At 32.3% G+C, this 24,767-nt stretch overlaps 1 protein-coding gene across 4 annotated transcripts; it reads right to left on the minus strand.

Annotated features, from left to right (window-relative positions):
- Positions 1–1,210: 1,210 nt before the first annotated feature.
- LOC144478618 (cytochrome P450 6A1-like) lies at positions 1,211–24,588 on the minus strand. 4 transcript variants are annotated; one of them, XM_078196661.1, is made up of 7 exons: positions 24,456–24,588; positions 24,194–24,306; positions 12,194–12,556; positions 9,449–9,970; positions 5,272–5,493; positions 2,037–2,288; positions 1,211–1,784 (listed from the first exon to the last, which is right to left on the minus strand). In XM_078196661.1, exons 3-7 carry the CDS (start codon positions 12,531–12,533, stop codon positions 1,615–1,617), a joined length of 1,506 nt encoding a protein of 501 aa, XP_078052787.1. In that variant the 5' UTR covers positions 12,534–12,556; positions 24,194–24,306; positions 24,456–24,588; the 3' UTR covers positions 1,211–1,614. The 4 variants fall into 4 exon arrangements, with proteins under 4 accessions (XP_078052787.1, XP_078052785.1, XP_078052786.1 ...); XM_078196659.1 differs by having other exon boundaries at positions 24,386–24,582; XM_078196660.1 differs by having other exon boundaries at positions 24,194–24,582.
- Between the last annotated feature and the right edge of the window lie 179 nt (positions 24,589–24,767).

The following is a 24,767-nucleotide window of genomic DNA, read 5'->3' on the forward strand; positions in this document are numbered from 1 at the left end:
TAGTAGCGAGAGCGAGATGTGGAAATATGGAAAGATGGAACAGATATTGGGAGAAAGAAGAGGAAAGAAACTGTGACCTGTGTGGGGAGAAGTTTGGAACACTGGAGCATCTCGTAAGAGATTGCAGGAAAACGGAAAGAGGAGTGGTGATCGAGGAGGTAGTAAGCGGTAGAAAGAACGAGAAGGTGGCGGAATGGCTGGGCAAGGTAGAGAGAAAGAGAAAAGAAAGGGCAAAGGAGAAGGCTTTATTAGGATTTTAGGGTAAGAAACGATAGATAAAGCAAAGGCAGAGCAAGTGTAATAGAGAGGGATGGGTAGATGGCAGAAACGGTTTTTAGTCAGTAAGTATATGAGATAAGTGTGTGAATGAGAATGTATACATATAATTGAATGAAAGGTTAAGATAGAATTGTAGAGTTAGGTTTTTGTAAACCAAGTCCTATTTCTTGGCCGTGAGGCTGAAAATAAATATATTATTATATTATTATTATAAATGTTAAAGGAACTAGTTCAGTGTACAATAACTGAAATACTTTCTTGTAAATTTTATTATTACTTGGTATAAAAAAATTGTAAAAAACGGCGGTTACACTTCTTTTTATCTAAGTCTGATGCATGTAGAAAATTTTATCGAAATTGATGCATGTAGAAATTTCATCGATTATCTCCTCAGTAAAGTGGAACCCCTAAATGTACAATCTGTAACTGAAGCAATGTCCAAACAACGTAGACATTTCCTACAGACGTTCCAAGGACCCGCGAGAAAAACGAGACAGTGATGTAAAGAATGTTATAAACGTCTGTCTAGAATAAATAGTAGGCAGTATGCCGCGAATAAGGCGAAAAAACGTAAAAATGTATTGTAATCGATGTAAGGACCAACCGGCACTTTGCCTACCATGTTTTCAAAAATTACATAAAAAAATTAAATAATTATTTTATGTTTACAATATTGAATTGTTATGTTTTTAATATTGAATGTCTGTTTATAATGTTGAGAATTGTAGAGTGAACCTATTTTGTACTACCTATTTTGTGAAATACAAGTGTGACCCACCGGTGATGCATGCCGGCGTCAAGGTGTTAAAGGGAACGCTAAATGTGAAGGAACGGTTTACTGTACTTTTTCCATCAACTCTAGAATTTTATGAGGTCTTGAAAATAGAAGGAAAACATCACCGTAGACCACGATATTAAACAATTCCAAAGATGATATGCTACAAAACAATTTAATTTAGGATATAATTTTGCACTTATCTAATAAACATATGCATAATCACGCATAATATCAATATAATTACCATTAATATGTATAACAATGTATTTTTCTAATATAGCCGTAGCGTTAATGAAATAAAATGAATTACACATTAATTGTTAAATAACTATGTTTAGTCTCATTTTAATCAGAGAACTATCAGTAATATGATAAAAAAATTCAGTTTTAACATTATCAGTTTCACATTATCTTCGGCTGCTTATGATACGGACGTAATAATTATTAAAAAAGTATCAAATTTTATAGTTTTAATAATCTCTTGATATCTATGCCTTTTAGATGCTTCAATAGTTTTAACATTTCAAACCTTATTTTAATCTCATTTACGTCTCAGCTCAGTTTGTTACTTTACTTATTTTTAAGTATATCTCTCTTTTTGGACCATGTATTACGGAACGTGGATCATTTTCATATGGAATCATTGTTTTTTCACACACGTCGACTTTAAAATTTTCTAGTGTTTTTATCAAGCCCACTTTTGTTTGGTAAACTGCAAAACGTGCACCTGCAAAGGAAATTATAATTTAAATTGAAACAAACGTTATACATAACTTATCAAATAATATGCATTGAACATTGGGCAAGATGTAGAAATATACAAGGTGTTGAGAAGAAAGTGCTCGAAACTATAATGGCTTACAATACTGAACGAGAGTAGTAAAACATCTTCAACACTCTGGATACCTACGGTCTTAAAAAAGTGAATACACGCATAAAGCGAATGGAAAATATAATTTAATTTCGTTTGTTCAATTACCAATACAATTTCGTGGTCCATCTCCAAAAGGTAAGTAGCTCATTGGATGTCTCGCCGCAACAGCGTCATCGTTAAATCTTTCTGGGTCAAAGACTTCTGGATTTGGATAAATGTTGGAATCGTGATGAAGCGCGTATACCGGAACAAATATTCCAGTATTTTTAGAAATTGTTACTTTCGTATTACTGAAGGTGTAGTCCTTGTTGCATCTTCTCATCAGCAAAGGTCCTGGTGGATACTTTCTCAGTGTTTCTGTCGATAAGAAGAATATACAATTTGAAATATCAGATCTATAAGAAACATGTTCAAATTAGAGCTGTTACTTGTACGAGATAATTTGTATTTTATGATAAATAATAAAATACTCGAACAATTAACTATAACGCGTCAACATTTTCAAGTAGAAGACTGTTGCGTTTTTAGTTAACAATATATTCAGTTGTTCAAAACTGTTAATTTGACGGCATTGTTGTAAAAGAAAAATATAAAATTTTCTTGGATTTTAATGATGTTTTAATGGCACGATTCGACTTTTTTTTATTAATTTAGTAAATATTGAGTGAACCAGAGCCAACTCCGTCGCGGTACTATAACATGAAATATTTGTTCGCGCATCTCTCCGGAATGTTCTATGTTTTGCGTGCGAACGTCATTTTCAGAATCAACAAAATTTCTAGCATGGACTACAGTTTCGTGTATATATTGCTGAAAATTTCCTAAAATATTGTATCGGCGTCACTTATCTCTGTATGTATACATTTGCTAAGGAAAGTTAAGAAACAACGTAATCGTTCGATAATTTCAGTATATTCTCTATCTTCTAAAATACATAGCTTGAAATTAAAAATAGCATATTCCGAGAGAAAATTATTATTTATTGATGTATGGAATGTTATCTTATTATGCTATTTTTAGTTTCAAGCTATGTATCTTAGAAGATAGAGAGTATACCGAAATTACCAAACGATTACGTTGCTTCTTAACTTTTGTCGGCAAGTATATATCACTAACTACTGTTACATGATTTTTAATAAGAAATAAGAGACGAAGAGGCGGAGATGTTAGACCCGACTACACTTTCATCTTTCTGCTTTTCCTATGAATTTTTGTATGTGTGGTCAGATCGACCTCATTGTTTGTGTATTTCATAAAAGCCATTACTTGAAGAGTGGAATGGTGACGCATGCATAGAGTCCCGCACGACGAAGTAGTATGTGTACCGAATGAACATTATAATTCTGAACTATAATCAGGCTCATGGTCGCGTTGCGATTGTTCAGAACTATACATCCACGCGGTAAATGCTCTACACCACTGTGCGGGATTCCCGCGCATTTGTCCTCTACCCGCATGCCATGTGTAGAGATTTTTTCATGTCTGACCCTATCCGCTCTCTCCTTTGAACTAATCCCAATCAACAATTTGAGATAATTAATATCTTTCAATAGTTATTCCGGAGTGCCCTTGAGAACGCATCACAAAATCAAGATTTTGCGTATATGCTCGTAATATTTTTATTATGTCTGATGTTAGAAAGAAATGAACAGATGAAAAATTACATGATTTCACTGGATGAATATAAAAGTGAAATCAACACTTTTTTCAAGGACCTTTAAGTTGAGTTTTAAAGGCCATTGTTAGTGGAACGATATATTTTTTTCTTAACGCAATATTATAATAACTCACAATAAACGAATTTATTCATGAATAATATGGCTTTAGATGGCATTGCATAAGCTAATTTGAATGTCGCCTACAATAAATGTCACACTTCTACATTACAACACGTTTATTTTTATTTCACTTCATTTTCCTATCAAAACGAGATTTGTAGTATTCAATGTCATTTAAAAATCATAATAATATACGTAGATGAATTCGTTTTTTTTACAAATAAGTGGACAATAAAGAAAATTTTTTTTTCATGAATTTGTGTTCTTCTAGAATTATAGCATAAAAGGGTAGCTTAAATTCTTCTGATTAAAATGAATACGTTATAATTTGGATTAATTTAAGCTATTTTCGATTTAATTAATAAGCAATCTATAATAGAAAGTTCTGTAATAAACGTAACTATATTTACATCGTATTTGATCTTATTTGAAACGTAAGAATCTTAGCAATAACTTGGTTTTATAATTACAAAACTAAGATGAAGATTGCTGAAGTTCAAATTTGTATATTTACGATATCAGTGATTAGCCTAAGTACGTCTATCTCATTTCTTTTCACTGTATTAAATCTCTGTCTTTGTTTACTGATAAGGAGAATGCAGGTTATTCAGGTTATCGATTTAGTTTAAATTTTACACGCTTATAGATTTAGTCATCTGGTTAAAAAAAATATAGCATTGTAGTTTTGGAGATATTTCAATAGTTTTTGAGATATCTATGATTAGAACTGTATTACTGTTGTATCTACAGAATTATTTAAAATCATTACCGATTACCGTTATATGTTTTCCTATATCTAATGATAATTTATATTTCTGTGTTCTTTCTGTAGTAAATAGTATTGCTATAGAAAACTGTTCTTGCATAATATTCTTATTATTTTGTAACAGATATATACAAGTATTAAAAAAATAGTAAAAATTTTATTTAAATAGTTTATTTAAAATCATATGTTTCCATGAGCAAATAATTAATACAAATAGAATATAGATTGAAAAAAGTTATTAATCACGAACAAGGCTCGAATCCTCGTCTCCAGGTACTTGATGACTTGAATTAATTTGGTAGATAAGGCAGTAAAGCAGCTCTAACCATAAATATCTTAAACATTATTGAGTAATTGCGCCTGTAATACTATATTTACTTGAACTGGATGACTAAATTTATAAACGTGCAAAGTTACAACTAAATCTGTGACCCAAAGTGCTTGCATTGACTTTGTAAGATACCAAGCTTCTGAGAAAAGTGGAGCTGGATCTTGCAAATTTAACCGTGCTCCGCTGTAACAAAAGATCCACCATATATAATCATTATATCAGATTGCTGCATAATTGCTCTTGTATATTTTACTAATATTCCCCCACAATTTTCAGTTGCCGATAAATCAATTCAAGCAGAATCTTTGAAACTACATGGAGAACAGCTGTTACAGATAATGATCTCAATATCATTAATTAAGTAAATGTCTTTGCACAAAGTGCTAGTAGTTCATCCAGAAATATAATCAAGCTTATGCAACAGTCTAATCTTTATTTTATCGATAAATGTATATGTATACGTACCTTTAAAAACTTTGTCTAAGTATTTCATTTCTTTTACATCATCGTACTTGAAAGAGCTATTGTTTTTTGCACTAAACTCCTTAATTTCTGCTCGCAATTTATCTTGCATGTGCGGATTCAAAGCCATTTCATAAAGAGTGTGACAGATAGTTGTCGAAGATGTTTCAAAGCCAGCTGCGAAGAAGACCATCGCTTGCGCAGTGAGTAAGTTGTCTGTCAATTCTGAAACAGATTATTGGATATTTAATTGAATTCGAATTCGATTGAATAAAACTATTCAACCATTTCTTATTTACTACCCGGGTAATTTTCCGAAGGAGCTGTGACAATGTTAAAAGCAAATATGTAGTGAAGATGTAGGGAAAGAGAAGAGCAATTTAGTAGTCTCCAAGATTTTCATGAAAAACTTTTACTACTACTACGATGAATCATGTGAGAAAAGCATTTTTTATACTTATAAAATTGGAGAGATTGAAATTTTCAAGATGTTTAATCTTGTCAAATATGGGAACTATTAAAATGACTCCCAAGAAAAATAAACTAACCAAACTAATATTGAATCAAGATGCGTTGGATAAGAAGGGAATGAGCTACGTTGACACATAGTTCGTAGATAAAAAGAAAAGTTAAATTGAATTTTTATATATATAGAAAAATACCTATAAAACTTATAGGATATCATTAAAAGAGGTGCAAGGAAATGGTAACAGAAAATAATACAAATGTAAGTGGCATTTGTATACGTATATGTGTGGAATAATGTACGTAATAAATGTGTACGCTAACGTTTTTACGATGAAAAGTCAATAAAAATTGTATTCTTACAATTGGTAAATAGGATTTCCATGTAGATAAAATATAAAAGAATGCTATTAAATGAAGAAAGAAAATTTAATTTTTGAACTGAATTATCAGGCATAATTATCAGATCTTCGCCTTAAAAATTAGTGGAGCTAAAAAGTCACGGTGAGATAAGATTTTCAATCGAAGTGCAGTAAAATAACTGACGCGATAACCTTTCAGACAGGCCATCACAAAATTATTTGTCGTAGTCAAAATACCGTGATTCTATATTCTCGATTCGATAAATACTGAAATCAAACATTTCACTAGAATACTTTGTGGTGTAAAAAAGTGGCTGTCCGAATTTGAATATCATTTCGTGAGAGAACGAAATTGCGAATCATGGTTCTTTCTGCAGAATTAGTTTTCGTGACGTATAGAATACGATACAAGCGAGTTAAGGAAAAATAACTTTATTTTATACTTTACCTCAAATTTTCAAGGTCAAGATTAATTTTTCTCCCTACCAACAGTACTGAATCACGTTATACTGTTCACGACATATAATTTTATGACATTTGGTACACATTATTAATAATATGTAATATAATTAAATTATTAGCATATCATAGTTATGAACACTAAAATAAATTATAAATACAATCAAAGAAGACCAGCGGTGGCCAAATGTGGACATAAATGGTAGTCCTCCTAAATGTTTCCACCTGTTCTTATATGGAATTTCATTTACAGTGGGCCAAAAAAATATTGGCACAACCAGTTTTCTTTGAATATCTTTAAACTATAAAATAATCTATTAACATTAACTATGTTTATTAGTGTCTTTTGACGCACATAAATAGTATGTTTACGTTATTTCTTATGAGGAAATAAAGTCAAGAAAACGAAAAATCCAGAGCCAAAAAAATATTGGCACATGTACGATTTTGCTATAAGAGTAAGTGTTGCACAACTGTAGAAGTGTACAATTAAACTTATTTAATGTTTGGTGTGCATGCCTTTAGGCTTAATTACGGCCTGTAATCGATTAAGTATTGGATAAGTTTTTGCATAATTTCCGATTAAATGTCAGACCACTCTTCTATAATAAAAGCGTCGCTTTTAGATCATTTTTATTTTCAATTTTACTTTTTTGAACTTTTAAATCTAAAATATGCCAAAGATTTTCTATCGGTTTAATATCCGGCAATTAAGACGGTGCGGGGAGTTGTTTGGGTACATTGTACAATAACCATTCCCTTGTTTTCTTTGGCGTGTGCTTTGGGTCGTTGTCTTGTTGGAATCGAAATGATTCGTTTATGCCCATTTTTGTTGCACTCGTTAACAAATTATTTCGCAACACAACGATATAGACGCTTGCATTCATTGTATCGTCAATAAAAGCCAAATTTCCTACTCTATGATATGAGATAGAGCCCCATACCATGACATGACCACCACCGTGTTTTACTGTAGGAATAATGTTCTTTTCATTCAATTCGATGTTCGGTTTCTTCCATACAAATCTTTTTCCATCAGAGCCGAAAAGATTAAACTTGCTCTGATCTGAGAAAATAACCGTCTTCCAAAATTCCATTGTCTTACTTGTATATATTTTTGCAAACTCGAATCGTTTCTCCCTATTCTTCTCATTAATGAACGGTTTTTTTTCTCACTGATCTACCATAAATTTCTGCAGAATGTAAAACATTTCGAACTGTTTGGGCTTTCACTTCTTTTCCCAAATATGTTGCGATGTCAACAGCTAAACTTTTGGCATTTACAAAAGGATTTTTTATTGCTTCTTTGACGATACCTTTTCGTTCTCTAGTGGTAAGTACTTTCGGACGACCTGATCGCGATTTGTTCTCGACGTTACCGGCTTCCTTAAATTTTTGTACTACATTTCTCACTGTCGAGAAACTTAAAATGAATTGTCGATTTTTCGGTAACTTTTACCATTTTTATGTGATGAAATAATTTCATTTCGCACGCTCAATGATAACTCGCTTTTCTTCGTAGACATGATTCTTGTTCAAAGTGTAAACACGTACTGATTGTGTTAAATGAGGTAAGAGATTCGCAACAGTGAATTTCTGTTTATGAATTCTGTTTATGTTTCCGTTCCTGAATCCGAAATTGTCGCGTACGAAAGCGATTAACACTTGCTTTTATAGCAAAATCGTACTTCCATTGACTTTATTACCTTATAATAAATAATTAAGACTTCTCAGTAAACATACTATATATGTGCGCCAAAACACGCTAATAAACATAGTTAATGTTAATAGAAGACTTTATAATTTAAAGATTTTTAAACAAAACTGATTTTGCCAATAATTTTTTGACCCACTGTATATTGAGAAACAAATATAATGAAAAGTAATTTCTTTCGTAATTTTCAAGGCCATCGATGGCAATTTGTATGAGTCTTTCCATGTTAAACAGATTGTTTCGGTGTCTCGATGTCAAACATCATGATGATATTGAAATATATTGGAGTCCAGATACTAACAAGAAGATATCACCACCTACGGAGTCGTCAATTTTATGCAAACATTTTTTTTTTATTCTAGAACAAGAATAAGTCAACACAAATCCGAGCTTTCTTGCCATCGTTCATTATTAATATAGATTTTTGAAATTAATTTTTAAACTTGGTTTTGGTACTCTCAATGTCTAGAGTACAAATCTCCTCAGAGATAGTTTTTTTATTTTTTATTTTGTTTTCTTATTTGTCTGTTTCTTTTTAGAAACCATTTGCTTATCACAATGCTGCGGAAGTTCAACGCCTTGAAGTACGTCAACGGACTTGTTATGATTCTTCGCCGAAAATATGTACAGATACAAGTCTCAAAATTAATGATTAAAGACATTTATAAGTGGCAAACTTTCGAACATGTAACTCTACTTACTTTTACTCTAGAATCACCAAAAGGTTTGGATAAAATTGGCGACCACAGTTATGATGTTTCCTTTTAAGTCATTTTAATAACTTTGAAATTATTTAAGAATTACAAACCCTCTATGTTTCCAGTTTTACTGATTTTTATAAAAACTGTCTTTACATTCGAATTTATATGTCTAAAACTATTAAAGATACAAAATTGCGATTTTTTTCTAATAAGCTTAAGGGATATATGCATTTGAAAAAAATTGTTCGTATTTAAAAAGATATTTGTTTAAAAAAAAATATTTGATTAAAGAAATTCTTCGACTCGTGGATAGTCTCAAACTGTAATTAAAATAGGACGGAGAATATTGCGGCGTACTTTGCTTTTAGAAAATGGGTCATGTGCTCCACCCGGACATTGGTTAACTTTACATAAATACAAACGCTGAACAACCACACAAACACATATAACAAATTGTTGTAATAAAAATAAAAACTTACCAATATCTTGTAACTTCTCTGGGTGATTCTTTAACTCTATCAGCATGTTCACGAAATCTGGTCTAATTACGTTGTTTTCTTCTCTGTACTTGATCGTGTCTGATATTACTCGAATGAAAAATGAAGTAACTTTCGGATACGGTTGTAGAGACATGAGAAAGAAGTATAATTTCGGCAGACTTTCTCGGAACGTTATCTTTATCAAATTCGACAGTGATGTTGAGAAAACCTTCTTTCCCATTCGCCGAAATTCACTTTCTTCATTGGATAATGCATTCATATTAATCCCAAACGCACAACTGCCAATAACGTCAGTCGTGAACTTTGCTGCTACTTCGCGACACTCTATCGGCTCCCCCTTTTCTTCTAATTTCTCTAAATATTTTTCTAATTGGTCCGAGCATTCCGTTATCAAGTGAAACATTTCCTTCAATTTCCCAGTTGTAAAAACTGGCGAGAGCCTTGTTCGCAGTGGCCGCCATCTCTTTGCTTCTAAACTGAAGATGTTTGAGGATAATGGTTCTACCTATAGACATGGTAATATTGAGATTTTTCATTTTTAATGTACAGTGTAGTAGCATACAAGTATCACGGTTATACATGTTAAATTTCAAGCGTCTACAATAACGTGAACAATACTTATGAAAGATTTGTTGCCAACACCAGCTAAACGGACGCCACAAAAGTAGTCGAACGATCGAAATTTGTACATAAAACAATTCTTGAATTCAACAAATGGTAAACATTGATTCCTTCAGTTGATATTACTATACTATACTACTGATATTATTAAGTGTTAAGAAGAATGTACAATTTGTATTAATAATGTGTTCAAAAAAGTCCGAAACTAGCATCACTGATAGAAAATTGATAATTAAGTGACAGAATGAAGGCAAGAGCTATGCCGAAATAGCACAGTTATTAGGGAAAAGTAAATCTACTGTTCACTACATAGTAAAAAAAGTAAAAACCACTGGAGTTCTTCAGAATGAAGTCCGTTTTGGCCGGCCAAAGAAATTACCGAAAAGGAAAGAGAATGTAATTGTGCGTAATAAAAAAGGATCCAACTATTTCGGTTCCAAAAATTGCGATACCAGTTGCTGATAGCTATGGGAAACAAGTTCATCCGGAACTTTGTCGAAGAATCCTCTGTGAAAATAATTTTCATGGTCGTATTTCCCGAAAGAAACCATTTGTTAGCAAAGTTAACAAGCAGAAGAGACTAAATTTCGCTGAAAGATATGTAAGCAAGGGCAGGGACTTTTAGAAACGCATTATTTTCTCGGACGAAAGTAAATTCAACATATTTGGCTCCGATGGATGTTATAAAATTTGGAGAAAACTAAATGGAGAGATGGACTTTAAAAATCTACGTCTAACCGTGAAGCATGGAAGTGGATCGATAATGGTGTGGGGGTGTATGGTGACCAGTGGTGTTGGAAACCTCGTCATTATTGATGGAATATTAGATAAATGTAAATATATGCAGATATTAAAGGATAATTTGAAGCAAAGTGCGGAAAAACCAGAACTAATAGATGATTTTCATTTTCAACAGGGCAATGATCCTAAACATACCTCACACATTGTTAAACAGTGGATCATATATAACGTACCCCACATTTTAGAAACACCTCCACAAAGTCCGGATATCAATCCCATTTAGCACTTATGGGCAGAAATTAGTAGACAACTAAGTAAATATAATATTAATTCCAAGGAAGGATTAAAAACAGCAGTTGTGATGTTTGGAATAAAATAGGAACAGAAATAACAAAAACTTTGGTTTACAGCATGCAACGACGTTTGTAAGCCATAATAGGTGCTCATAGATGACCGAAAAAATATTAAAACTTTACATTTATGCAAAAAATATATTACCAATTTAATCGTTCGAATACTTTTGTGGCGTCCGTTTAACTGATGTTGGCAATAAATCTTTCATAAGTATTGTTTATGTTATCGAAGACGCTTGAAATTTAACATGTATAACCGTAATACTTGTATGTTATTACAGGAATAAAAATATTTTGTAATTCGTAATGGTTCTCAAATTTTTTTCGCGTCAAACATTTTATTTTAGACCGTTCGAATACTTTCGTGGCTCTCTGTATACTACGAGTACAGTCCTCATGCAATACGAAGGCACCTTTGTGTTTACATCTTTTCTCTTATTAGCTGCTTCAATGTCGCAGCCAACGGTCGCTACTATCCGAAAACGAATGAATGTAAACACAAAGCTGCCTTCTTATATCTATATCTACAGTGTGCATCAATTATTTCAGAAAGAAAGTCTTTTATAAATAAATGTTGTAGAAAAAAATGTGGATGTGTTAAATTGCATTCTATTGAATAATCAAAGTCACATCCAAGTCAACATGATGCTTTTAAATGGAAAACGGATTCATACTTTTCCTATGAGAACTGTCTATATTATGACCATTGAAAGGTGTGTCCCTAAAAGTTTGGGCAAAATTATTTGGGAAGAATAAGCGGCGCTAATCTTGACTTTGACCCAACCACATAAAGTAAAGGGCTATTCAGTGGAATGTTTTAATGTTTTAAACGGCATTCTCAGAAATGTTTTTTGGCTCTGAAACATTCGACCGTTTCGAGACTTTGGGGAACCCGTGTTTCGGAAGCTCATAATTCATACAATTTAAGAAAAAAACTTTAAAACTTAAAGTTAAATTTTTCTAATAGCCCTGCACTTCAGGAAAATGTCCGTAAATACATTTGTTACACCTACCTTCTCATTAATATTGATTCCACGATCATCGAAAACAGAAAAGTCTTTGATGAGAACATCCTTTATTAGATCCATGTCACATACGACAACACTAGGATTTCCTCTTATAAAAATTCCTAAAAGGGGCTCATTTTTGTATTTCTCATACTGCTGTTTTATATACACGGCAAGTGTTACTTTTCTGAAGAGAACATCTTTAATATTGCCAAATACAGGTATTGGATCAGGTCCAGCTACACCTCTACTTTTCCAATAATCGAAGGACGATGTTAAATAATAGTAGACAGCAACGAACACCAATGCAATGGCGCTCAATATTTGGAGATAATCAGCCATGGCAGTTCTATATTTGAAGTTTCCTGAAAATAATATTGTACTTAATGAAATTTATAAAGAATTACTTATGGCGTTTGATTTGTACTTAGTTTCTTGGTATTTTATTTTACCTATAATTTACGTTTAAGCTAACGGTAGATTTCTTTGTTTCAACGCATGTCTGAAATTTGTTTGCATGTAAGTGTTAATTTACGACAATTTTAGAAGCACATTCTACACATTACACCTTCATATCTGTTAAATAAACTAATTTATGCTCGACTTCATGGATGCAACTTATACAATTTAAAAGGCAAAATGTACAACTTTAAACAAAGTGGAAAGTATTAACAATTATCACTTAAAATTTTGTATAAAATTGCCTTCAAGTCTTTGAAGGTGTAGGTTGAAGGAAATCACAGTCTTTCGTTAGATTTAAGCAATTGATCAGCCAATCATTCGATAGATAGATCGTCAGAGAATAATGGTTCGTGAACAAGTTTAATCACAATCTTGTCCATGAGAGGCTTAATCAAATTTTATTTGAAATAAAAATAACAAATGACTATTTGAAATAACTAATTTCGAACTAATGTTTTTATTGCTGTATTTGGAAATGAAAATAACATCGATACATTTGAAACAATAGCAACTTCAAATAATTAATTATTTCCTTATATTTTTATTTCAAATGTGAAAAATTAAATTAAATAATCTCCAAAATAACTCTTTCTTCAAAAAATTTATTTTTAATCCTTTTGACTACGATTTCTTTCACAACTACGTCAGTTAACACTTATATTTGACTAATAAAGTGCTCCGGGGGGGGGGGGGGGCAGATAATTTATATTTGTTGTTTGACAACCTTTACTTCAATGTTTGAACATTGGTAATAGACGGATAAAATTTTATTTCGATTTAAGACTCTTGAATAACATCCATATTTAGTTAGACCATTTTCAAAATCCCCGTAACGAGTCTGACATGATATTGTAGAAGAAGGGGTTAAAGGTGAAACATTGTTACCTACTGCAATTGAGACTGTAATACACACACGTTTTAACGCAGTACTGATCAGTATCGTAATGAGCTGCCCGAGAGTGGTCAATTGTGTTCTTTCTTTCCTAAAAGCCTAATCTAGAACAGTATGATCTCTAAAATACTAACATTTACTTTATTTTAGAGTAATTTGTATTATTCGGCACCATACTCGGCGGAGTCCATCTTTTGTTTATTAGTATTTTAATCAGCAAACGAGAGAAGTACAATGCTAATGGTTTCATTAACAAAAACCAACGATAAGAAATATTGATTTTTGAATTTAAAGGGCTGAGTTCATATGAGCCCTCAATATTTGTCGAACACGTCGACGATTAGTCCCTTTCCTTCTTAACTGCTATCGTTCTTTATGTTCGGAACAAGATAAAGAAATAAAGGATAAGTGTGTTAATTATTGTATCTCTTAATGCGACGACCAAAGTTTTCCACAAATTAAATGGCAATTATTATAAAATTTTAATTATATGCTGATATCTTTTACATAAGTACGAATTTTTTCACAACTGGATTACGTAAAGAGTGCAAAATATTTAATAAAATATACAAATAAATTTTCAAGCTATTTACGGTGTTCTAAAAAGATAAAAAGTGTCAGTTACATTATATTTATTAGATTATTATTGTATGTTAGTTGCTGAGCCTTTTTTTGGTTACTATGTTTCAATTTCTGTTCACTGACTAGGTACTATGTGTCGTTTTCTGTACACTGATTTAATTACTTTGATCAGATCTAGATAAATAATCTTATAAGAAAATGTAAAGGTATGAAATTATTAAATTAAAAACTACATGTATGTATATCTTAAATAAAAAAATGTATCTAAAAAGTCGATTATATTATTGTTTTTCTGTTATTTAAACGAGTTTTATGAACATAATAGATTATTTTGTTGTTTCGGAAAGTATCATTTTTGTATTTGTTTCATCTTCATTACCTACGAGTTTCTTAAGTCTTTTTAACAAGATCAAAGTGAATGCATATCAAACCATTATTAAAAATTTTAAAAATTCGTTTCCGCGTTTTATAAGTCTTAAGAAATTAAAATTTTTATTCGATTGTGAAAATTACAGTGTTACGAGTCGGGGGCTAAACAGTTGATCATGATCCACGATTCGTTTCATTAAGAGAGTTTATTAGTTGTGGATGAATTGGTGTTTGTTTCACCATCAGGAACCACAAGAGGAGGAAGGTACAAGGAATTGTTCGAGCGACAAACGTTCACCATGGTAGTCTTGATACTAACAACTGGACTTGACAAAAGAATATAAACTAGAAGAATGAATTAGGACGTTACAAGTGTCAAATGTAAAGTACTTTCGCGTAGCTCAAATTCTGTGTTTTTAGTTGTGACCATTGTAGGCATGAAAACCAACTACACAAGGAGTTCCGCATGACAGTATGGATGTCCACCAAGTGAACATTGCAATTCTAAACTACGATTGTGACGCAAAATTCGTAATTCAAAATTCTAACGTTCGTCCGGTAGATTTCCCCACGTCACACAGTGATTCGACATTATGGACACTCAGAACAAAAGTCGTATCTTCTAATTACTTTGCAACCTAAGTACCTTAACACATATTCGCCGGCATGATGAAAATTCGTCATTTCGCAAACAATCACCAACAGCCAAACGACGAAAATTCGTTATTTGTATATTACAGAAAATAATTGATTCTTGTTTTTTTTTTAATTCTAAAGGAATTAAACCGTAATTTTTACCAAACAGATTGTTTGGTGGAGGAATCCTGAGTGAACACCTCCGGAACTAATACTCCGCGATATAAACTATCTATCGGGTTGTAAGGCCGATTACGCAATGCGACAGAGTGGTTTAGTTCCGCTGTCCGTCTAATTAAAGATGAACAGCTGTTTCCCTTTATTGCGTATAAAGTATAAAATGGATCGCTACAGTGACGCGAAGTCGAACTCGTTAAAGACAGAAGTAATAAGAGAGGACAATGACTGTGCGTTGCTTATATATAGGTCGTTAAACCGATTATACAATTACAATGTGTCATCGGGCGTCCTAACACAAGGAACCTTTTTTTGTGTCTTTGTGCGCACCTAAACATACCGCGCTAGACGGAGCCTAGCAGCGGCGTACAAAAACTTCTTCGCAGTGCGTTGACCTGGCAACCGTTGAAATCAGGGTCGCCACAAGACTAAGTTCGATTTGTCGCTATACGAGCGACGATGAATACTTGTTAATAGAAATACAGAATCCAGAATACTGAGAAATTTGAATAAGACTGTAAAAGCACCATTCCGTTGTAGGACGGAACACAGATCATTTTAACCAAAGATGGTGTATCAATGAAAAATATATGATTTTTAACAAGTTACCTTGATTTATATAGACCATATCATTTCTATAGATAGTGTCAAAAAATTCCGGCATTTTGTGAATGGCGGTGCAAAAAATTACCGGATGAATATGTGTTAATAATATTTTAAAAAGATGAATCAATTTGTACATACATAATGTACATTTATGTTAAAAGACTGCAATGATTTGTTTTTTTTTGTTAAATAAAAGGAACGTTTATCAACATCTAGTATTGTCACTTCTTAGAAATGATCAACCAACTAATTTTTATTCGAAACATTTTTTATTATGAATAAAACAATATTAAAATAATATTTTATAAAAATCTATTATAACTGATATACATTTATAACTAATACATATTTTAATTTAACAGATTAATATTACATATGATAAGAAATTATGTACGAAAATATTTGCAAAAGTCAGACACGAATAGCATAATATTGATAAGATATTGTTCAGTATTCAATCTGGGAACCTTGTGGAAGTGCTTCAATCTATTGCTAATATCCACACACAGAAGATTACAAAAACTGTCTAAATCTTTGTTAACTTCTTCTGTGCAATCGTGTAAATAGAATGTGTTCTGTAAAAAAAAGAGAGACATCCGTTTCTTTCATTAAGCTTCGGCAAGGAAATTTTAATGTCGTGGTTAAAAAGTAGTTTTCTACTGAGATTCTAAAGCAGGTTGTAACATTTTTTAAAAAAGTTAGTTCAAAGATAATCGAATGTACACATTAGATCCTCAAAGGATGTGTAATTTCGAGCAATAAAACTAAATACACGATAGATATTTAAACTATAAAGAATCAAAATAACAAATGTTTAATACCTTCAGTTGAATGATACATTCATATTTACATTACTGTCGTGAACTTTGTATAAATCAATGTTAGAGAAACGAGCTATGACAAGCAAATTGTTGAGGAAGCAGTGACAAGTAGATCGTTGTGCATACCAACATAAGGTTTTTCCGAATATGAAAGGCAGAATGGTCGAGAGTGAACATCAGAAAATGTAGAACGAATGAAACAGATCTTTACAGAGTGTTTGCTTCAAGTGGCCTAGTGACTAGTGACCTACAGGGGTTCAAAAACGTATTCGTACACCTAGTCTTTTTGCAATAACTTTAGACTAAATAATACATAAATAAACAATAAATAATACATAAATAATACATAAACAAAAACTATTTCATATAGTCTATTATGTACAAAGATAATGTGCAAATGAAGAATTTCTAATAACGCATAAGAAGATAGTAATGCAAGAAATACAAGAATTTGAGAACCAAAAAAGTATTCGTACACTTTCAGTTATAATTGAAGGTTTATGATTATTGCAGTACTCTATTGCAATTAATATTTTGTGTGCATTCCTTTATCTTCAATAATGGCTTCCAGTCTTCTTGGCATAGATTCCACCTGTTTTTGAGTTGTTTCTTGTGATATTTTTTGCCACTCTTCTAAAATTACTCTTTATAGGTCCGATTTCTTAGATATTTTTCTTTTTCTTATTTTTATATCCAACACGTGCCATAAATTCTTTATTGGATTAATATCTGGGGACTGTGGTGATGTAATTAATTGTTTAGGGACATTGTATAATATCCATTCTCGTGTTTTTATTGCTGTATGTTTTGGGTCGTTGTCTTACTGAAAGTGGTAATTTCAATTTAACTGCACTTTGTTCTAAAGAGACCCGCGACACCTCGATATATTTTGTGGCATTCATTATCACATCGATAAATGTAATGTTTCCAACACCACTGTAAGCCATACAGGCACATATCATTACGTTTCCTCCGCCGTGTTTCATAGTTGGTCTAATATTCTTTTGTTGAAGCTCAATATTAGGTTTCCTCCAAACAAATCTCTTCCTATTTGACCAGAAAATGTTGAATTTAGACTCTTCCGAGAAGATAACACGTTTCCAAAATTCGATGGGTTTATTTACGTACGTTTTAGCGAAACCTAGACGCTTTTCTTTATTTATATTATTAATATATGGTTTTGTTTTGCATCTCTGACAAACAGTATATTTCAATAGAGTGCAAAATATTTCGTACGGTTTGAGAGCACACAATTTTCCCTGAAGTTGACGCGATATCGTTGCATAAAGTTTGAGCACTTACAAATGGATTTTGTGTAGCCTCTTCGTAACTCCGACTCTTTTTTGTAGACTCCGACGCTCTCTAACTGTAAGTATCCTCGGCCGATCTGCTCGTGGCTTATTTTCTTTGGTTTTCGTTCTCTCATATTTTTTAACAATGCTCTGCATTGTTGTAAAAGTTAAATTCAGTTCTTTACCAATTTTTCTATAACTTTCCCCACGTTTTCGAAGGAAAATAACACGATCTCGCACCGATATTGGTATTTCACTTTTCTTCGCTGTCATGATGCCTGTACTGAGTTCAAAGAGGCACTAGAAACACAGTACAGTCCAATGCTACTATGTAAACAAACAGTTGTTTATGTTTTGGTCAGTATTGCTAGAATACTTGCCTGCTTCTTAAAATTTAGCAGTGGAATTATAAGTGTACGAATACTCTTTTTACTGTTAAATATTTGTATTTCTTGCATTATTTTTTTGTTATGTGTTCATAAAAACTTTTCATTTGCACATTATCTTTGTACATAGTAGGCTATTAATCGAAATAGTTTTTGTTTGTGTAAAGTTATTGTAAAAAAACTAGGTGTACGAATACTTTTTTTACTCACTGCAGTCCTGTGTAGCCGAAAGATAGAGCGTGGGTGAATGAAAGGGAAATAAGGAAAGAAAGAGAGAGAGTGAGAGAGCAAGAATGAGATACAGTGGAAGAGAGTGTATGTAAGAGAGAGAATAGTGAGATAATAAGGAAAAAGGCTGGGAGAGTGGAAGGGCCGACGAGAGAGGTCGAGGCATTCGGAAAAGAACTGTCACCCTGCAAACCTGTGGGTTATCGTAGTCGTTGTTGTTGTGTTGCCGTCGTTACGTATTGTCGTTGCCGTTGTGTTGTTGCGTGGTGTCGTTGTTGCGTATTGTTGTTAGGTTGTTGTTGTTGTTGAGTATTGTCGTTGTGTTGTCATAGTTATCACCGTTGTTTTTATTTTATTCATTTATTGTTATAAACCGTACGAAGCCGCTGTCCGACATCGCTAATAAACTATTACTGTTATAGTTATCCTACGTCGTTTGTGTCGTTTATATAATACCACGGAGTTTTGTGGTATTTTCAAATAATAATCCTACACTAACGTATTTCCTGAGTGTTGAGGGTCACTTTTTTGTTCTTTGTTTTCAATTACGTAGGAATAAAGACTCTAGATTGCAATTATAGTACAACAAAAAGAAAAATATTGATTTTTCGATTTTTTTCCATTGTTCAAATCACTGTGCGCCAGCCTGCGAGTCATCCTACACGCACGTTGCTTTACGTAGTTGATTTTGATGCATGCAGTGGTTGTGACATACATACTGAGAAATGTGGTAAGATCAGAATTAATAACTTAAGCGCGATTCTATTCGATACACACTCGGGTGTAGATTCTAGAATACTGAATACTGCCATTCTAGATTCTGAATACTACCTTTTAACATCCGAGAAAGGTTTTGATCGTCTGGCTTAATTATAAAAAAGTTATTGCGTTTTAACCACTTCGGTATGGCGCGCATCGGCCACGAAATTGTGCCCACAGCCGGCACTCACCATTCGCATTCTACTTCGTGCATCGACAGTGAATCCGTTTTGCTCTTTTACAGATCTTTGACGAGAAAAGCTTATTTATGTGTATTTCTGGACGTAAACACTGCAATTGTAGAGATAAGGCAAAACTTCTTGGCAGTCGACTATAGTCGACTATAGTCGATGCTCGGCCGTGTGCGTTCATATCACGGCCGTCGACTATAGTCGACACTCGGCTGTGCGTGTTCATCTGTGGCCGTCGACTATAGTCGACGCTCGTACCGAAGTGGTTAAAGGATGAACGAATACTTTGTATTCATTATTATGTACACTCGCCTCTAAAAGTATTAGTATTCTCTTTAAAACGCACTGTATTTTTTAAAACTTGGATAAACAGCTAGAACTTTTTCTTAATGATAGTGGAGCTAAACTTTTTCATCTGAATCTATAATGAAAATTTAAGAAATGCGTTTTGTAGATTTCGGTAACTTATACGAATGCTAAAAATTTCATCGAAATTGGTTACCTGAGAGTCATGCTACAAGTGTTAAAATATTTTTAAACCTGCAGATTTCTGACAGTTGTAGATCGAAAGTGTTAAAACTCGAGATAAAACTGAGACTCTCTGATCTTTAATTATTTACAGCTTCCATCGTAGTTAACCAACTTCGATGACATTTTCAGCATGTATATAACTTACTGATGTTTAAAAAACGCATTTTTTAAATTTTCGTTACAAACTCAAATAAACGTGCTAAAAAGCATGAGCTCTTTTATTTTTAAGTTTAAAAAGAAACATTATAGACATTGTCCAGTAGATTATTCCCACTATCATTAAGAGAAAGTTCTAGTCGCTTAGTCCACGTTTTAAAATAGTATTGCGTTTTAGTGAGTATGCTAATACTTTCGGAGGAGAATGTAGTAAATAAATCTGGTGTAAACATGTATCTAGTAGTAAATATGTGGATACTGTAAATAGAACTGTGGATAGAAGTAATGCTAGTTTACCTACGATATTGCGTGTTTGCGTGTACGAGCAGCGTGTTCCTAGTCTAGGAGAGGATTTAGAAATGTAAACACGTTTGTCCCTAATTGTATTAATACCGTGAAAGCAGAACCAGTGGACGTATAAAGTCCTAAGCTCCACTACAAAATTCTTGACAGATCGACACGTAACAATGTCGAATAACTTGAATTTTTTTGAGATGTTAGAGAAACTAGTTTAGTAGATAATGTTTAAAGAATTAGCAAAAATAAGAAATTCACGTTTTTAACGTTATATTATTTAAATTATTGAAAATATTTATAATATTTTAAACATTATATGGGTCAATTTTTAAAAGGTTATTCGGTTTTAAAAGGTATCTCAATATTTAATAAGTAACTGTACAGGGTATTAAAAAAAGTAGAAGTATCTATTCAATAAAAAACAATGTAAGGAAAATGTAAAATTCACTCTTATTAGTTTTTCAAAGCCAAAATGTTGCAAATTTATATCCAATGCATTGCGTTCTACCTCTGTTAGAACTAAATTAGAAACCTTGGGTGGCTGTAGAGGTATGGTTGTTTTTTAAGACGATGAAAAAGCGATACCTACATTGCAAAAAATAACAACCTTTTGACCTTGAAAAAATCAGTCTAAGCGAATTTTGCAATGTCTTTTTACATAGTTTTCCACTAAATAGGAAGTATAGAATCATCTATCACAATAGTGACATTTACTTCCTTTACACCCTGTACATAATAAAAGATTAAATGAATAAATATTACTTTCAAGTATATAAATGGAATTAGTATTCTAGTTCCTGTGAAACAAAAAAAACACCAAGATTTAATGTTATTACCAACATTATTCTTCATGTTTTATTTATCATCCACGAGTGTAAAAATACATGAAAATGCATTTCTCACCATGAGTAGGCAATTTTAGTAATGTACTTGACACTTATAGTTTGTTGTGATGATGTACTTGAATGTGGATTCCATAAAGACACTGTTAATGCAGGACGATCGTTTACTATACACGTAAGATGCTCGGAAACAGAATGACGCATGTGCACAAGATCGGTATCTTTGTTTAGGTTATGTGGGTAATCCAGCGATCCTCATTATCAACACAGTTAAATAAACAGTCCTTCACATTATAGTCTCCAATTTCGACATAGAAAGTCACCGTTTTTAATTTGTGAGAAAATTCTTTTCCTTGTAGTTAATATATATCACTTAACAAGTTTATTATAAAATAGACTACAAGAAAAATTTGTTCTCACAGATTAAGAACGATGAATTTCTATGCCAAAATTAGAGGCAATAATGCAAGGAATTGTTCTTTTTGAAATTGTAAGTCTAAACTATGTTAGTAAAATGCGTACTCATGGTGAGAAATGTATTTTCATGTCTATCTTCGATTCCCCGAACTGATCGATCACGATAAAAAGAAACGTAGATTGAATGTATCGATAAGTGGTATTGACAGATGGATTTTCTGATAATCGTACACTGAGAGGCTAAAATTGATATTTATAGCGCCATTAAAATTAATTCGTAGACAAGAAAACAAGACTTAATTACTAATACAATTATTCTAACAAATAAAGTATGCAGCAATTATAATGATAAATCGATACTCGACAACATCTAATTTAATTTTGATGTAGGTTAATGTGTCACTTCATAAATCCGTTTATATTTTATTCTGGTTTTTCAGAAATAATATCCTACCTTTACTATATTTGTTACGCCTTTATTATTTCATATGTAGTAATGAATTAGTTATATTTAATGAATAGTTATATTTATTTACGAAACGTTTACAGTCGAAGTTACTCTATGTTAAACAATCTTAAAAAGACTCATGTCTGGACAGTTAATTGATTCTTACCTTGATCAACTCTTATGTCATCGCTACACGATAGGAGATATGATGAAAGAGAACTTGTTAGTTGTGCGTTCGGAAGGAATCTGATGATTTGAGGAAAAACGATGTATAGATATAGATTCAATCTTGTGTGGTGGGGGTTTAGGAATTGTAAGGGCGGCTAGTATAGTAAAGTCAGTGTTTTGAAGATGACGTAGCCAGGCAAATGTTCGAATATGATGCAGCACGAACAGAGGTGAAGAAAGAGACAGAATTTGAGAATGAGTCACGAGTGAAATTGTTTGTAGAAGATTTTGAGATGTTTGATAAGAAGAGAGTGAAATAAGGTTGGTACACAAACATAAATCATCATCGTTAAAGTAAGAATAATAATACCAATAATAGTAACAACAGGAAAAAGAAGGAGAAATCTGATTAGAAGTAAAGTAGTGGGGTAGAATATAACAACATAGTGTACAGTTACTTGATCTTGAGCCTAACATCACGGAATAATTTCGTTGATTGTAGAATAATAGATAATTTATATACAATCATCATGTTGTGGATCAGGTGGGCACCGTGTAAAGCAAGATAATTTTTCTAAAATTGCTCCGAATTTTTTTAAGAAAGTAGGATTAGTTTAACAGACAATGCAGAAACAATTTTGGAAATACTGCATTTGGATGGAATTATAAAAAGAAAATAAAAACTCATGTTTTTAAACTTTTTTATTCGTGTGATAACGTAATGATCATATTTTTATTTCATCGAAATTGATTAACATTGCCACGAGCTGCAAAAAAATTTCACGATTTTCGACCGGAAACTGTAAGAGTCCCAGAAATTTTATCATGTATCAGTTATCTTCGTATCAATCGCTTTTGATGAAATTTCATCATACTATACATATATAAGTTACAGACATATAAAAAATGCTTCATTTGAATTTTCGTTACATGCACAAATGGAAAAGTTGAAAAACATGATTTTTTAATTTTCTTTGCCATTTTATCGAATTGCTAATTTTGCAACAATTTGTTACACGTTACATACAGCCTAGCAAACTAGTCCTTCTAACTTCTCAAAAACGTTTTGGTCTAATTTTAGAAACGTTATTTTGTTTTAGAAGAAGCCAACGCATATTTGTTCACGGTTGTATATTAGACAATTTATAATCAGACACAAATATATAATACATATAATACATGTAGTTACATTAAACTTACGTCATAATAGTATTCTCTATAATGTTTATTTGACGTTCTACTATTCTATCACTCTTCTCTGCACTTTTATGAGAAGTTTTGTTTTGGCAAGGGAATGGCTTATATTATGAACATGTATTGTGGTACAATTTATTTCGAAAATATTGAATTATTAAAATTTTAGGAGATTGGCATATTTATGATACGTACTACACGTCATATTGCATAAAAACAATTTATCTCAATTAATTTTCTCTTAAATACTAGAGTTACTAGCAAGACACAAGAAATCAGTCAATATATAGGTTTGCACAGAAAGAGCAAGTCATCTGAGTTAGCTATCGTATAAGTGCCAATAATTACAGCTAAGACAGTTTTAGAATGGCTTGTGAAAACGGACATGTCTAAACGCGTAGAAGAAGGATAAGAAGAATAGAACCTACTGCGTATAATTCATCTGTGTCTACACCCATTAACATAACACAATGAGTTCTAGGAATAAAAAGATCAAATACTAAAATGTCGCCTAACATCAAGTCGAAAAAGAAATAATTAGACAATACCTTAAATTCCGATGGCTGGTTCAGGTAATGAATTTTCTTGCACAGTATCAGAACAAAAATTAATAGTTTGTACTTGAACACTTTTCCCACTAGCGATGCCTTCGAATAGATTTCTAAGATCAACAATAAAGAACCTCTTAATACATTGTTTAATAGTGATCAATTGTAACGCAACAAATTATTCCAACTAACACAATTGAAATTATTTCGCATTAATATTAAATAGCACACGCGAAGTTTCTCCAGTTATTAAACAATTTACTATGAAGTTCGCAGTTGTTGATCTTTAATAAACGCTGGACAACTAAACAACAGTCGGTATGTGAAGTGTTAATATATGAGATGAAATTCTCCCAAATTGTCAGATTCCTTATCGAGTAGAGATAAACGTGTAATAAACGTTCTCGTATAGTATACGAGACATAAGTACACAGAAGAACGGGTATCTAGTGTCTGGTGGGGATGCTGAAAGAACCGAGCCCCAGCATCGTCATAATAACGTTGTACACTCACCGTGGAAAGTAGATGAGAAAATTTTCAAACGGAATAACTTCTTTAAGATTGATCCAAGTGA

Source organism: Augochlora pura, chromosome 3 (assembly GCF_028453695.1).
Source record: "Augochlora pura isolate Apur16 chromosome 3, APUR_v2.2.1, whole genome shotgun sequence".
NCBI classification, from domain to species: Eukaryota; Metazoa; Arthropoda; class Insecta; order Hymenoptera; family Halictidae; genus Augochlora; species Augochlora pura.